The 15,017-nt window shown below is 54.4% G+C and overlaps 3 protein-coding genes across 5 annotated transcripts in view; all 3 read right to left on the bottom strand.

The window, feature by feature from the left end:
* Nucleotides 1-139: 139 nt before the first annotated feature.
* On the bottom strand, nucleotides 140-2,882 carry PSMB10 (proteasome 20S subunit beta 10). Its single transcript, XM_084755567.1, has 8 exons — nucleotides 2,499-2,882; nucleotides 2,216-2,303; nucleotides 2,029-2,126; nucleotides 1,787-1,927; nucleotides 1,410-1,525; nucleotides 1,245-1,303; nucleotides 443-594; nucleotides 140-320 (listed from the first exon to the last, which is right to left on the bottom strand). Exons 1-8 carry the CDS (start codon nucleotides 2,552-2,554, stop codon nucleotides 209-211), a joined length of 822 nt encoding a protein of 273 aa, XP_084611693.1. The 5' UTR covers nucleotides 2,555-2,882; the 3' UTR covers nucleotides 140-208.
* Nucleotides 2,883-4,214: 1,332 nt separating this feature from the next.
* Nucleotides 4,215-8,434, bottom strand: LCAT (lecithin-cholesterol acyltransferase). 2 transcript variants are annotated; one of them, XM_084755534.1, is made up of 6 exons: nucleotides 8,009-8,434; nucleotides 7,150-7,306; nucleotides 6,953-7,068; nucleotides 6,759-6,854; nucleotides 6,459-6,683; nucleotides 4,215-5,370 (listed from the first exon to the last, which is right to left on the bottom strand). In XM_084755534.1, exons 1-6 carry the CDS (start codon nucleotides 8,160-8,162, stop codon nucleotides 4,796-4,798), a joined length of 1,323 nt encoding a protein of 440 aa, XP_084611660.1. In that variant the 5' UTR covers nucleotides 8,163-8,434; the 3' UTR covers nucleotides 4,215-4,795. The 2 variants fall into 2 exon arrangements, with proteins under 2 accessions (XP_084611660.1, XP_084611661.1); XM_084755535.1 differs by having other exon boundaries at nucleotides 7,150-7,229; nucleotides 8,009-8,316.
* The window catches only part of SLC12A4 (solute carrier family 12 member 4), a 24,033-nt gene continuing 17,387 nt past the window's right edge, over nucleotides 8,372-15,017 (bottom strand). For both annotated transcript variants that reach the window (XM_084755511.1, XM_084755510.1), the window contains exons 12-24: nucleotides 14,700-14,874; nucleotides 14,205-14,323; nucleotides 12,874-12,972; nucleotides 12,495-12,614; nucleotides 11,947-12,051; nucleotides 11,576-11,744; nucleotides 10,941-11,136; nucleotides 10,657-10,826; nucleotides 10,442-10,573; nucleotides 10,260-10,367; nucleotides 9,317-9,501; nucleotides 9,051-9,184; nucleotides 8,372-8,950 (exon numbers count right to left, since the gene is read on the bottom strand). In XM_084755511.1, coding sequence (XP_084611637.1) covers nucleotides 8,859-8,950; nucleotides 9,051-9,184; nucleotides 9,317-9,501; nucleotides 10,260-10,367; nucleotides 10,442-10,573; nucleotides 10,657-10,826; nucleotides 10,941-11,136; nucleotides 11,576-11,744; nucleotides 11,947-12,051; nucleotides 12,495-12,614; nucleotides 12,874-12,972; nucleotides 14,205-14,323; nucleotides 14,700-14,874 — 1,804 coding nt within the window. In that variant the 3' untranslated portion in view covers nucleotides 8,372-8,858. The remainder of the gene's footprint in view (nucleotides 8,951-9,050; nucleotides 9,185-9,316; nucleotides 9,502-10,259; nucleotides 10,368-10,441; nucleotides 10,574-10,656; nucleotides 10,827-10,940; nucleotides 11,137-11,575; nucleotides 11,745-11,946; nucleotides 12,052-12,494; nucleotides 12,615-12,873; nucleotides 12,973-14,204; nucleotides 14,324-14,699; nucleotides 14,875-15,017) is intronic.

Below are 15,017 nucleotides of genomic sequence, written 5' to 3'. Positions count from 1 at the left end.
CTGGCTAGGGCTGCGATTCTGGATGGACAGATCCTAGAAGTGATGATGAAGGCCAGGAACAGGGCCTGTGGTCCTTAGATACCTCAGCCACAAAGTTCATAAGGCTGCTTGTCCCACTCCTCTCAAGAACGACACAGTCTTCTGTTTTAAGTGTTTGTGTTTCCTGGATTTATTCCCCCTTGTTCTAAATTCTAAGTCTCAGGCCACTTTATTCCACCTCCATGGTCTGCACAGTTTCCTCCAGGAGCTCCAGGTTCAGGGGTCTCACTTCCTGGGTCAGGACAGCTGTGGTTCCAGGAGCAAAGTGGTAATGGCCAGCCCTAGAAGGGAGGAGGACCAGCCTTTCAGAACGCAGCCTGACCTGTTCTGGCAGACCCCCCTGTTTGCAGCTCTTGCTAAGGCTGCAGTTCCCCCCTGTAGTCCTCCCGTCCCCTGCCCCTACCTCTGCACAGGCTCTGTGGGTGAGCTCAATGTTCTCAGCAGCTTGGCACCAGCTGCAGTGATGACACATGCGTCCACACTGCCCCCAGAGCCCAGGTCACCCAGGATTCCTGCAGTGATGGCTTCCACCAACAGCTCTTGAGCAGCCTCCAGCTGGGGTAGTGTGAATGAGGTTAAATGAAACTAGTTACTTTGCTCTAACCTGGGGTCTTTATTAGTCTTTTGTTTTTGTGTTTTTCAAGACAGGTTTTCTCTGTGTATCCTTGGCTGTCTTGGCCTCACTTTGTAGACCAGGCTGGCCTCGAACTCAGAGAACTGCCTCCCTCTGCCTCCTTGAGTGCTGTGAGCGCCACTGTGCCTGGCTAGATTTTGTTAATCTTGAAGCCTAGACAGTTTGCTATTTGTGTAAGATCAACCTCCTTTCTATCCCTCTATCCAAAATTCCAGTCCCTTGGTTTCTCACTCCCTCTCCCCCAAAACACTGGGTTCCCGCTACCATTATCCCCTCTACAAACTTGTCAGTGTTGCTTACGCTTCTCGCCCCCCCTTCCAGCAGTCTAGTCCTCCTACTTCTAACCCGTTCCAAAGTCCAGACCTCAAACCTCATCCTTAATGAACCTTTGGGAGCTTCAGCTTCTGTGATCTCAGCTTGGTACTGACCGTTCCTCACGTCTTCAACATTACTCAGTCCCTATCCAGGCATCACTTTTGCCCCTACAAGCCTCCCTTGTTTCTATACGTGGCCAGGGTCTTTCCGGCACACCCCCCTAGTGAGCATGAAGTAATGGGCAGGAGTCGCTCACCGTCATGTTTGGCTGGAACCGGTCCTCCAGTAGTGCAATGGCTGCATCCTGTCCAGAGCCTGCAGGTGGGAAGGGGCATCTGAAGTGAGTTTTAGCTGCTCTATCTGAACCTTGAAAGTAATGCTGCAGGGGCAGGATTCGTAGAGAAAGGGTGGAAGTGCTCACCAAGGGCCGTAAAAGGCAGCCGGCTGTAAGAACCATGGGGGTGCACGCTATAGAGCTGCGGTCCTTTCAGATCAACCCCGCCCACGATCAATGATGCTCCCACGTGGCCTTGGTACCTGTGGAACAGTGGGCGTACTGCCAGCCGGAGCCAGGCCCCGCCCACTATTCTTCATCTCGGTCTGAGTCCCACCCCTTCCTGTGTCCTAGGATCCTACAACTCAGTTCCTCTTCCGGAACTCAGCTTCAGTCCGGCCCGCCTAGTTTCTTCCGGTTTCTCTGCTGGTCGCAGCCGGGCATTTTCTTTGGTCCCATCCCCTGTCAACTCCACCCACCTGCAGATACCCCTTTTAAGGGTCCTCTTAGCCCCACCTGCTCACCGGAAGAGCGTTTGGCGCAGGATACGGGTGACCGTGTCCACCCGAGGCTCACGGCCGGTGGACAGCGCGTGTAGCTCCATCTTGGAAGCTACCATCCGCGTGGTCATCTCAGTGTCCGCAGCTACTCCAGCCCCGCCGCAGCTGAGGGAAAAGGCATGGTGGTGGTGGACAGGAAGAGAGTAGGGCTTGAGCGACAGTGCAGCTTTTGCTTGAGTGTGGGGACTAGCTTGGGGGATTCTTACTAGATTTTGGGGGCGATGAAGTGGATCTTCTCGCAGCTTTTGTCCGCCACGACAGAATCGCTAGTAGCCCGCGTGTCTGCGCCCAGGATGACTCCATCCTGCAGAGGAAGAGCCCAGCCTTAATGCCAACCCGATCTTCTCCGCCATGGCTGCTGTTGTAGCCCTCCAGCCCTTTTGCCCTGCTCACTCGGAACACAAGTCCCGCGATGGTAGTCCCCGTCTTGCGTGCATGAGGGACTCGAAGGCCCGGGAGGACTTGTTCCAAGGTCGCATTCCTAGAAACATTAGGTGAATGGCGTTTCACTCCTGCTTCTAGAGAGGGTCCTTGAGCCGCTCCCCAAACCCATATTTACTTTCCTCGTCTCCTCGGTTAAAGCCCTCGCCCAAGCATAGTCCCAACCTCCACCTGGGAAACAAGGCCTGCAGTCGAGCACCAGCAGCTCGCGACCAGCGCTCCACACCCCCTTCACCTCTGGCAGTTCTCGAAAGAGAAGCCTCCTTTTTGTTCCGCCGCCTGCTTCAGCATCTCTGGGCAGGGAGGCCCACTGAGATCCGGGGGTCGATGGGTGGATTAGAGGAAGGAAAGAGTGAAGCAAAGGGGAGCAGAAAGGCAGGCGTCTGTCTCAGCTTCTGTGGAGCGGTAGAGGACGCTTCCCGCTTTCGCTTTCACCTCCACCCAAGTTCAGAGGTTGCTGGCTGCTGTGTGCATCTCTTTCACTTTCGCCTGTGCTGCTTCTACTCTCCGGCGGTTTGAGGGGTTAGGGTATCGCTTGCCAGGTCTTCCATAGTCCTCCTTAGTTCCTCCGTCCCCATCCCATCCGACACCCTACCGAGCACTGCAAGTATACACATATATACAGGCGAAACACTCACACACAAAACTATTAAAAAAAAAAAAGTATAAATCGTGCCAGGCGTGGTAGCCCACGCGCGTTTAACCCCAGCACTAGGGAGGCAGAGACAGACGGATCTCTGTGAATTCAAAGCCAGCCTGGTCTACAAAGTGAGTCCAGGACAGCCAAGGCTATTATATAGAGAAACCCTGTCTCCAAAACCAAAATAAATAAATAAAGAAAGAAAAAAAAAGTATAAAATGCTGGGCAATGGTAGGGCATGCCTTAAATCCCAGATCTCAGGAGGCAAGTGGATCTCTCAGTTCCAGCTAGCCTGGTACAGAGTAAATTCCAGGCCAGCCAAGGCTACACAGAAAACCCCTGTCTCAAACAAATCAAAACAAACAAATGTGTCTGTGTGTGTTAATGTGTTACATGCATGCCAGGTGCCCACCAAGGTAGAGAGAGCATCAGATTCCCTAAAACTGAAGTTACAGATGGTTGTGAGCTACCATGTGGATATTGGGAACAAAACCCAAGTGCAACAAATATTCTTAACTTTAGAGCTATCTCTCAAACACCAGATTAAGCCTTCTTTAGATGAATTGTCATTCCTTCAGAGCCTAAGCTTTAGGGCTGGGGGACAGTGAGACAGGATTTTTTTTATGTAGCCCTGGATGTCCTGGAACTCACTCTGTAGACAGAGCTGGCCTGGATGAAGAGATTAAGGCATGTGCTGCCGCCACCGCCGCCACCTGGCTCTAAAGTTATTATTTTTTAAAGATTTATTATTCATACAGTATTCTGCCTGCATGTGCCTACACACCAGAAGAGGGAACCAAATCTCATTATAGATGGTGTGAGCCACCATGTGGTTGCTGGGAATTGAACTCAGGACCTTTGGAAGAGCAGTCTTTTGTTTTTGTTTTTGGAGACAGGGTCTCTCTGTGTAACCTTGGCTGTCCTGGACTCTCTTTGTAGACCAGGTTGGCCTCGAACTCACAGATCCGCCTGCCTCTGCCTCTTGGGTGCTGGGATTAAAGGCGTGCACCACCACATCCAGCATGATTTATACTTATTTTTAAAAGAGTTCAGTGCTCTTAACCTCTGAGCCATGTCTCCAGCCCCTAAACTTTTCTTTTTCTTTTTTGAGACAGGGTTTCTCTGTGTAGCCTTGGCTGTCTTAGACTTGCTTTGTAGACCAGGCTAGCCTAGAACTCATAATGATCCTAGAACTCATAGTGATCCAAGTGCTCGCAAGTACTGGGATTAAAGACGTGCACCACAAGATTTTACATTCTTAACAGATTTCCAGCCTCAGCCACCATATTTTATTCATTTATTTATTTCGGGTTTTCGAGACAGGGTTTCTCTGTGTAGCCTTGGCTGTCCTAGATTCTCTTCGTAGACCAGGCTGGCCTCAAACTCACAGAGATCTGCCTGCCTTTGCCTCCTGAGTGCTTGGATTAAAGGCGTGCACCACCACCCTGTTGATACAGGGTTTCTTTGTGTGTAGCCTTGGCTCTCCTGGACTTGATTTGTAGACCAGGCTGGCCTGACCTCACAAAGATCTGCCTGCCTCTGTCTCCCAAGTGCTGAGATTAAAGGTACACACCACTATGCCTGGCCCTATTTTAAACTCGTGTCCAACCAGAACTCTAAAAGTCTGTCTCAAATCCTATTTCTGTGTCTTCATTCCAACAGCTGTACCTACATCTGAATATTGGCACAGGCCCTGAGAAGAGCAGGCTTTCTGAGCAGCTCAACCAGGACAGTGAGAATCTGCACACCTCCAAGTGCTCAGTTCAGGCCTCACCAAAGCCCAACGTAGCTCATGTTCCCGAGCCCTGGACGAGGTGAAGTATCAATCTAAGGACCCCAGTAGCGCCTTCCTCTTAACCCACAACACACAGGACTCATAACAGCAAAGGTCTTTATTCAGGGGGTGGGGGACCTGGGCTGGCAGCCAGGGGCTTAGGAGTTCCTTGGCGGTAGGCACCCAGCAAAATGGCATTGATGTGTTTCAGTGTCTTATTGCTGAAGACCATGTTGAGATGGTCTGTCCCATTCATGGGCAGCAAGTGTACGGGCTGGGATTGGCGGCCCTGCCACCGGCCACAGAGCTCGGTGCTGCGTGTGGCTACAGTGTCATCACCATCTTCATAGAGGGCAGCCACCGGGTCTTTGTAGGGAAAGTTGTGGTCATAGATGTAGGTGTAGGGTGTGGGCAGACCCACGCCGTACAGACAATACACTTCTACGCCAGGTGCTGGAAGGCCTGCCAGTAGGTCACGAGACTGTAGCCACATGTACCAGCCCTCTTCAAAATGTAGATCCGTGAAAAAGCGCTCAAAGTCTTGGCCCGTGTAGTTGAAGTTGGGTGTGGAAATGAACACATGGTCTTCAGGCCACACCTGGCTGGCCGGAAACATCCAGGGGGAAGTCGTAGTTATGCGTTGCTCCTCTCTCAGCTTGATGCTGGACATGATGGGGATGCCATGGTTGTCACCTGTGGATATAGAGCAAAGTAGGACAGTTTGCCTCAGCAAAGTACTCAAACTTGTTTCTGCCTCATCCTGACCTTGATTCCAGAACAGACCAGAGCTGGCCTGGTGTTCAGTTAAGGGCTCGGTGTGGTTTTATTTAGTTTAGTTCAGTTCAGTTTTGTTTTGTTTTGTTTTGAGACAGTTTCTCTATGTAGCCCTGGCTGTCCTAAAACTCTCCCTGTAGACCAGGCTGGCCTCTAACTCACAGCGATCCGCCTGCCTCTGCCTCCCCGAGTGCTGGGATTAGAGGTGTGTGCCACCACGCCCCGCTCAATGTTTATTTAATAAAGAGGCTATGTTGGTACTTCTATAAGACAGAGCTATAGGGCCTCAAATGGAAGTGTACAAGAAGAGGGGCAGTTAAAGAGAATGAGGGGTCTCCCTCTCTCTCTCTCTCTCCCTCTCTCCTTCCTCAGGCCCTGTGTAGGCCAGGGCTGCACAGTGGTCACAGGAGTACATTTTTGGAGGATTAGACGGTGTCTGTTTTACCCTCTGTGATACAGTCTGGTGAGTCACTCACTGGACTGTGAACTTCCACAGTGAAGGCTGAGCCTTGCTCTGCCCAGTATACAGTAGTGCCCAGTAAGTGGTAGCTGTATTATGCTGGGTTCCTGGGACTGCTGCTTAAAAAAAAAAAAAAAAAAAAAAAAAAAAAAAAAAAAAGGAGGAGGAAGAGGAAGAAGACGACAACCCCGAGGCTTGACCCTGCTATGGCAGATATGTCCTCAATGAAACAAATTCCTGCACAGAGGGGCTCTGGGCAGTAAAAAGCAGCCAAAAGCCAACGCATACAGGACTTGGGGCTACAAGGAGCAAATCTGAGCTTGACAGACGATCTGGGGTTGGCTTCCTCTACGTCACTCAAAGACTCTGGCAGATGTCCCAGCGGTGCTGCTTTCAAGGGGCTAACGGACAGCAGGTATGCCTCACAGACACTAATACACCTGGGAGGCTCTCTGGACAGTGCTGGAGTGACAGCCAGCAGCTCTGTGATCTGCTTCATTCCTCCCTGGCCCCACCTCAGGATGACAGTGAGGAAGAGGCTCCTAACCTGAGGCCAGGACCAGCATGGGCTTGATAGAGCCACCCCACGGAGCCCCAAGAGAGATGAAGCCGTCAATGAAGCGGTCCTTCCAGGACTGCGGCTGATGAAGTAGGAAGTAGAGTATATGGAGGCAGCCAAGGCTGTGCCCGATGAGGAAGACGGGCTTCCCGTACGCGGCGTACATCTCCTCTGCCAGTCCTGCCAGCTTCTGGTAGTACTCACCCTGCTGGGCTGCAGACAGGCAGACAGGTCAGGGCCGCTAGAGAGTCACCCGGCCCGCTCACAGCCCATTACCCACACACTCACTAGGTTCCAGGCGCCAGTCATAGGGTGCGGCCCGCACTGTCTCATCCCGAACATACCCGTTGTTAACCAGATTCTGTACTAGTGTGTGCATGTAACCTGTGGGGAGGCAGCAACATGGAGGACTCTGTCCATTTTTACCTGCAGGCCAGCCTGATGGCCAGCAAGAGCCCCTGCCACGCCCCGAGTACACACACCTGCCAGCTTGTTGTCATCCAAGTACTCAACAGAGTAGGTCTTGCCAAAGCCGGGGACACGGATCTGTACGCCAGGGGCATTGGTCACACTCCCAGAGCTGCGGTTGTAGACAACCCTGGGGACAGTGGGGGCATTTAGCAGCCAGTAGCCAAGGGGCAGCGTGTAGGGGCTGGGTTAAGAGCGCACGGGGACATACCTGGTGTTATCAATCCAGCAGTTCACCCCAAGGGGTAGAAACATGTTGAGATCCAGCCAGATGGTAAAGAAGTCCTCTGTCTTGCGGTAGCACAACCAGTTCACCACATCTGGTTTATCCAGCTTGGCTTCTAGCTGATTCCCCAGCCAGCCAGGCACTGTGGGTACCAGCTTTTGTTCTGAACTTCTTGGCTTCTGTCCAACCCCGCAACCCTACTACCAAAAAAAGCCCACCCCTCCATCCCCGACACCCTCAGGGTTCTAATGACACCTAGCCTCTCACCACCGCACTTCTTACTGTCCCACCAGTACTGCAGATTCCAGGCTCCCTTCAGGCAGGGAAGGTGCAGGAACCAAGGCCACTGACCCCTGCCCCCACAAAGCAAACATCCAGCTTGGCTTTCCATTGTTGCCAAAGTCCAAAGAGAGAACAAATAGGTACGGGGGAACAGGGGCCGGGCCTAGAACAGGGGGTAGGGCCTCTATGGACCTTCCCTGCTATCTTGTTCTTGGTAAGGCAGAGGCCAAGGGAGCAGTGGGGCTTCACCCAGTATCCAATGTCTCTGGAGCTGGCCACAGCTTGCCGTGCCCTGACCAAGGCCTTAGGCAAACCTCATCCCATTCGCTGACCACCACCCCGACCTCAAACCCCCAGAGAAGACAACTTGGAGACAGAACAGTATGAAGGGGAAAGGGGCGATGCCTCTGTAGAACAAGCCTTTGGCCCTTCCGCTCACCAAGGCATGAGGGCTGATGGTGGGAGACAAAAGAACCTTGACAGCATCCGCCGCTGGCAGGGGCTGGGACCCAGGTTCCCCAAAGTCTCGCCTGATGCATCAGGGGCCTAAGTGGGGGCTTACCGATGATGACAGGCCGTGTGTGGTTACTGAGTTCAGCCTTGGGCGTGGTATGCGGGGGGAAGAGCACATTGAGGAGCCAGAAGGGGGCAGCAGGAGGGAGCAGTAGTCCTAAGAGCAGCAGCACCCACTGCCATGGGGAGCCAGGCACCCCCATTCTAGCCCAGTGCCTACTGACAGATGAGGCAGTCCTGGGCTGGCCTTATCTGGACCGGGAATGGGAGGGGCCCCAGAGCCAGTGGGAGGGACAGACCCGCCAATGGGGGTGGCCAGGAAGGGGCATAGCCTTAGGGATCTGGCTCTGGGCTTGGGTTCAGTTCTTTCTTCCCTTGGCGCCAGGGGAAAAAGAGCTGGGGCAGCAGGAGGCCCAGAAGTACACAATGTTTTATTGAAAAAAGTCAGGCTCAGCTTGGCCAGCTCCATTCCACTTGGCTTGATGAGGGTCTCTGCCCACAGCAGCCTGAGCCAGGTCTTCCTGCAGGCAGGCCCAGCTCAACTCCCCCTCTTCCTGTCCCTCCCCTCTTCTCTGATGATGACATCCAAACAATAAATATACAATAAATAGCACTCGTGGGCCAGTCTGGGACTTGAGATCCCATACCAACCCTCACCAGTCTTCCCTAGTCAGGATAGGTCTGTAGTGGGGTAGGGAAGGGGAAAGCCCCTAAATCCCCCAGGGTCCCATGGGCCCTCGGATCCATTTCCTTTGCCAGGCCCAAGCTTGGTTTCCCTGGAGACCTAGCAAAGCTGGTCGAAAGCAAGGTTGGGTGAAGCAGAACTGGAAAGTAGGTGCAGGGCTGGGGACTGTTGTCCTACACACCCCAACTGCAGGCCACAAGACTCTCCACCGCGATCAGGAATAGATGGTGATGACTTCCCGGCCACCACCACGCACCAGCAGCACCCGCTCAAGGCCCTCGGTTAGCACTTCAAGGAACTCCATGTCTGCACAGTATCGGGTCAAGGAGGCGGCCACGGGACCAAGGGCACTTTCCACTCAGAGAGAGGATGGCTTCCTACCGTCAGCCTCTACACAGAAGGATACAGTTCTCATCACCCTCACTGTTCTTAGGGGGGCCAGGCATGTTCAGAAGGACCAGGCGGGCATCGTGGGAGCGTGTGACAATGACTTCGTTGAGCTTCACAGCAGTGTGCATACGCCGCACGTTGGACTGATCCCTGGGGACAAAGTAGGCGATCAAAGGCCACTGAGAATTACCTAGCAAAGGGGTCTTTGTCCCCAGCCCATCTGCACAGCCTGCCTGTCACCGCTTCTCCTCCATTCCAGACCTCAACATGGGTTGTACTCACGGCTTAATATGTACCAGCTCCCGGAAGTTTTCAGGGGCATGGCTGGGGTCCCAGGTTTCAGTCGTGTGCTTGTCTCTGGTCCATGTCATCTGGATCTTGTCAGCCCCTGCTGCAGACTCATCCTCTTCGTCGGAGTAAAGGCTCTCTAGCCGCAGGGCCGAGTGCCTGTCCTTGACCAGCTGGGCCTGAGGATAACCACAGGAGGTACCCTTGGTACCCTGGGAAAATGGGAGCCTTGCTGGCCCAGCATGACCACCCTGCCTCTAGGAAATGGCCACTGACTGGTTCTGGTTCGGGTTGTTTGTTAGTTTAAGACAGGCTGGCCTCTTGCCTCAGTCTCCTAAGTACTGGAATTAGAGGCATAAGCCACCATGCTTTTTTGTTTGGTTGGCTTTTTTTTGTTTGGTTGGTTTTTGCTTTTTCAAGACAAGGTTTCTCTGTATAGACCTGACTGTCCTGGACTCACTTGTAGACCAGGCTGGTCTTGAACTCACAGAAATCCACCTGCCTCTGCCTAAGTGCTGGGATTAAAGGCCACCACACCCAGCCTTTGTTTGTTTTGATTTTTATTTATTTATTTATTTTTTTGGTTTTTCGAGATGGGGTCTCTCTGTGTTAGCCTGGGCTGTCCTGGACTCACTTTGCCTCGAACTCACAGCGATCCGCCCACCTCTGCCTCCCGAGTGCTGGGATTAAAGGCGTGCACCACCACGCCCGGCTTTGTTTTGATTTTTGATACAGGGTCCTGCTATGTAGCCTTGGGTGGCCTGGAACTCACTTTGAAGACCAGACTAGCCTTGAACTCACAGGAATCCACACGCCTCAGCCTCCTCAAGTGCTAGAACTGTGGATAAGAGCCAGCCACTCTGATACCTCCACCAGACAGCGCCTCTAAAGGCGGGATGGGGCCCTCACCCGAACCTGAAGCAAGGCAGCCACTTACCTCTCGATCCCGCTCGGTTTTGGTCAGCCTCATCTGCCTCAGCATCTGAGACCGCTGCTCCATCATCAGTGTGCGCTCATAGGTATAGGCAGAGATGTCACTGTTGTGCTGGAGAGGGGGGACACAGTGAGTACCGAGGGGTCCCAGGGATCCTCAGGGACAGAGCAGGGCAGGCAGCTCACCATCTCTACCACCTCTACTTCAGCCTCCAGGCGGAGGTGGTACAGGAAGGTGGCCAGATCCTTCTTCATCTGGATGCTGTTGTCGTCCATCTGGGCCACAGTGAAGATGCGCATCCGGCACTTCTTCCAGACCTGTGGCGATGTGACTGGTTCAACCCACACCCAGCTTTCCAGGAGCCCAGCTGCCCTCACCCACGCCCGGCCAACTGGCCCACCTTATGTTGGCGTAACAGGAAGGGCAAAAGCATAAGCATGCCTCCGTCATGCACGATCCACCACACGTCAATGTGGCCCTCCAGGTAGCGCTCGTGGTTGCTGGGGTAGAAAGCTATGTTCTTTGGCACCAGCAGGGCCAGGTGGGCAGCTGTGGTACAGCGCACAGTGTCTAGGGAGGAGGGGCACTGCTGACTGCCAGCCTGTGACCCTCTGGTCTCTGCCACCTCACTTTAACCCTGGCCCTTGGTCCCTGGCCCAGCTTAGACGCCAGACCCTCACACACCAATAAAGGTCTTCCAGGCACGTGGGTCCTCACTCTGTCGCCAGCCATAAGGCCAGCCCAGCACCACGGAGTTATGTCTCATGCCGCCCAGGCCACAAGATTGGATGAGGTGGGCCAGCCCCTCTCGGACCTTGCTGGCCACCACTACCTGGCAGAAGCCTTTTACTTTCTCAATCTCCATCATGTTCTTGATCGTCTGTGGGGAATACAAGAGCATCAAGAGGCAAGGCCCACCAGTTCCACCCGAATGGGGATCCCTACCAGAACTCTGGGGTTCAGAGGGGAGATCTTGGAGCAAGCTGCCCACACAGGTCATATTCTCTGAATTTTAGTGTGTCTGCATGCGTGTGTGCGTGCATGCGTGTGTTTGTGTGTGTGCGCATGTGAATGTGAATGCAGTGCAAGCTCATTAGGCCTACATGAGTATCTATACCCACTGAGGTGTTTTGCCAGCCCACAGGCCACACTTTCAAGGTGGGACAACTATACTTAAGTCAAGCCCGAAGACGGTAACATCGTGTTGTCCATCCGGCCGGCCACAGTGATGAAGACTGGTTAGGTCCTCTCCTATATGCCTAACTGTATCCCAGACGTGCTGACCCGGCTAAGCTGTCTCCACGCCCCCGGGCCGTTACCTGCTCAGCGGCCTGAGCCTCGCCATAGCTCTCCAAGAAGCTGCCCTGAATGACAGAACCAACGATCGTCAGGCCCTTCCCGGCCTTCAGCTGGGAGGCGAAGGTGAGGAGCCGGGGGTACTTCACGTGGAGGTCTTCGTCAAGCTTCAGCAGCACCAGGAGCTGAGGCCTGCGGCGGGCAGACAGTTAGGCGGCCTGAGGGGAGGGCCTGGCCTCTCTCAGGATGCCGCGGACTCCCCCAAGTTTGGGTAGCACAGACGCAAGGGCTCAACAAGCAGGAAGGTACCTTTTGCCATCTCCTGGGGAGAAGTAGAGACCCCTCAGCCCCAGCGTTCCCTGGGAACCCCGGGAGGGCCCGGGCGTGAGCTCACCGCCAGTTCTTGGTGTGAGGAGGCCCTTCTTCCAGCCTCAACAGTGCATAGCGGGCAGCGCTCAGGGACAGGCCTCGGATCCCGTCGCCCCACTCCTTCTCAGCCCTGCAGGTGTCACCCCAAGCCGCTGAGCCCCTGCTCCCACCCACAGGCTTCCCTGCCTCCCTCCCTTCCCTTGTCACACCCTCAGGTGAGTACCTGACTAGTGAGCTGCAGTCCTAGCCCTCTACCCAGGCATTTATTTCCGTGTGAACATGGGCAGGAGGAAGGGCAGGCCCTCCCTGAGCCACAGCCCCCAACCACAGCCCCAGCATCAATGGCAGAAGCAAAGCTGGCCTAGCCTGCCTCCGCCAACCCAACGCTCAGGCCATCCTAACTGCTCGACTAGACACCTCCAGCGCTATACGAGCCATCAGCAGGCCATCCTAACTGCTCGACTAGACACCTACAGCGCTATATGAGCCATCAGCAGGCCATCCTAACTGCTCGACTAGACACCTCCAGCGCTATACGAGCCATCAGCAGGCGGACAGCAGCCCTTCACTCACCCTTGGTACTCGATGTACTTGTAGATCATGCCTGCAATGAGCATGGCGACCAGAGCGTAGTACCAGGAAGAGACAAACATAAGAGCCAGGCAGAGAATCATACCTAGGAAAGACAATGTCCTGGGCCAGAGATGAGAGGATGAGAACCAGGAATCCAGGTCACAGCCTGCCCATCCTCCTCTGGTGGCCCTTACAGGTCCCACGTCACAAGCTGGCTGTGTGAAGCAGCTCAAGTGTCCATTCTGACCATCTCCCGCCTCAGACTTTCAAGAGCAAGGAAACTCAGACTTCCTCCATAGTAGGGTTTGTCGCTTCCCCAATACCACCAATATGGGGGGGGGGGGGGTTGCCCCAGGGACTTACTCCAGCAGGCACTCACCAGTGATAGTATTTGAACCGGGGCCTCCAGTTGGGGGTCCTCAGAAGTGTCTGCACAGCACAGGCCAAGTTCACAAACAGGTAACACATCAGAAAGAACCTGCGGTACCAGGAGGCAGTTGGTGCAGAACAGCTTCCTTCGTACCTCAGGCTACACCATGGCTTCCCCCTGCACCCACTCCTATGGCCTGATGCGGACGGCAGTACTAAGAAGGCATCCCCAGAGCCAAGTGACAGGGGACGGGTAAGTATTCACCAGCAGAGGGGAGTGACAAAGGGACAAAGTCCAGGAATAATGAGTGGAGAGTGGGGACAGGACAATGCCAAGGAGTGCCAGGGAATGCTCAGTGTGACAGACAACAAGATGCTGTATAAGCCTGTGGCCCGGATAAGTCAGCTGGGGGCTGTCAAGCACCTGGAGGTCATGGAGTAGAGCCAGGAAAATATGACAAGGACCACGTCGTTTTGTTCTGAGGGTGAGAGACAGGATGCCATGCTGCATGTGGGAGTCAGACAAAACATGGCCAAGGTGGGCTGAGGACTGAGGGGACAGGGCATCAAACCCCATCCTTGAAGGGCAAAGAAGGGGTGCAGGAACCCTACTGGGGATTAAGTCCCAACAAGGGAGTGCCAGCAAGAGCTACATGACGAAGGATGAACCATTTCCTTTAGCTTAGACAAGAGAGCCACCACTCCAGCTGCCCACGGCAACAACAGCTTGAGGTGTGAATGTCTGTGGGGAGTGGGGAGTGGGAAGACAAGGCCACTCACAAGACAGGCCTGGCTGTGGGGAGGGTTTAAAGCTGCTCAGGAGGAAGGCGGCCCGGTCAGGTCTCTACGCTGAGTGGGAAGTGAAGTATAGACCTTCATAACTGAACAAGTAAAGGATCACCATCCACGGAGCGGAACGGTGAGGACCCCAACATGGGCAGAGGTGAATATAGAAACCAAGCCTCGGGGATCCCTAGGGACCATGTTGACCACCGCTAAAGGCAATAGCAACTCATTTCCTCAGCTTACAGACCTTTAGCATGGTGAGGGGGGGCATACTGGCTTTCGTAAGGCAGCAGACCAGGGGCTTGCCCTGTTCACGGTGGGCATCTGCCGGCCTTCTACTCTAGGCAGGCTCCTACCATGGGGCTTAGGGTCTGCTGTGTTTTTTTTTTGTTTTTTGTTTTTTCAGCCTCTGGGGATGTACCAGGCTGGTTTCTGAAATTAGGGTGAACAGCCCTGCCAGCTCCTCCCTTAGCCCAGCTGATCTCCCAGGGGCACCCTAGACACCAGACAGGATCGCTGGGAGGTTTCCCCAAGATCGCCCATCCCTCGGCTCACATGGACAGAATCGGGGCCACCATGTCAAGGGAGGCGATGAGGATGCCCAGCTCAGCGATGAGTGCTGTCAGGAGGAGCGCCCACGTTGGCTCGCCATTCGCTTTCCCATGGCCAAACACCTGCAGACACCAGAAAAGGAGCTGATCCTACCACAGCCGCTACCCACATCTTCCCTAAAGCCACCACCTATTTCCCATCATTCCTCTGGTCCCAGTCCCATGGCTATATCCTTATGGAGTCACACATTTCCCTGACTCCTCTTCTCTGGATCCCTCTGCTTTGGATGAAGCGTAGCCAAGCCACGAGCACTGTGGGTTTGAACAACATTGCCAACAGCAAACAGGGCCGGGAGAAGCTCTCAGTAGCTCCTTCTAAATCACTGCCAAGGCCTAGGCCACTGTGGGCAAACCACGCAGCATCTGAACCTGTCTCTCCCCTTCTGGGATGAGGGGCCAAGGGCATCAAGGCCGTGGGGCACGCAGGGGGGGGCCTTACCCGGAGGAAGGGGATGATGTTATCCTTGGCAATGGCTTGCAATAAACGTGGGGCTCCAGTGAGGCTTTGGAGGCCAGCACCACAGGTTGAGAAGAAGGAGCCAACAACGATGACCCAAGGTGAAGGCCAGGCCAAGGTGCCCACCACCAGGTTCCTGCTGACGCCATCGCCATACCTGCAGAGGCCAGGCGCGGACCAGGTTCCGGGTAAGAAGCCCTCCAAGCTCTGGGTAGGGCCCCCCCCCAGAGTAAAGGGGTGTCAGGGGTCAGGAACAAAGGTGGAGAGGCAAGGCTCTAACTTTTAAGAGGAGACCAGTTG

Source organism: Acomys minous, assembly GCF_964271855.1.
Source record: "Acomys minous genome assembly, chromosome: 14".
NCBI lineage: Eukaryota > Metazoa > Chordata > Mammalia > Rodentia > Muridae > Acomys > Acomys minous.
This window is presented reverse-complemented; position numbering and strand designations above follow the sequence as displayed.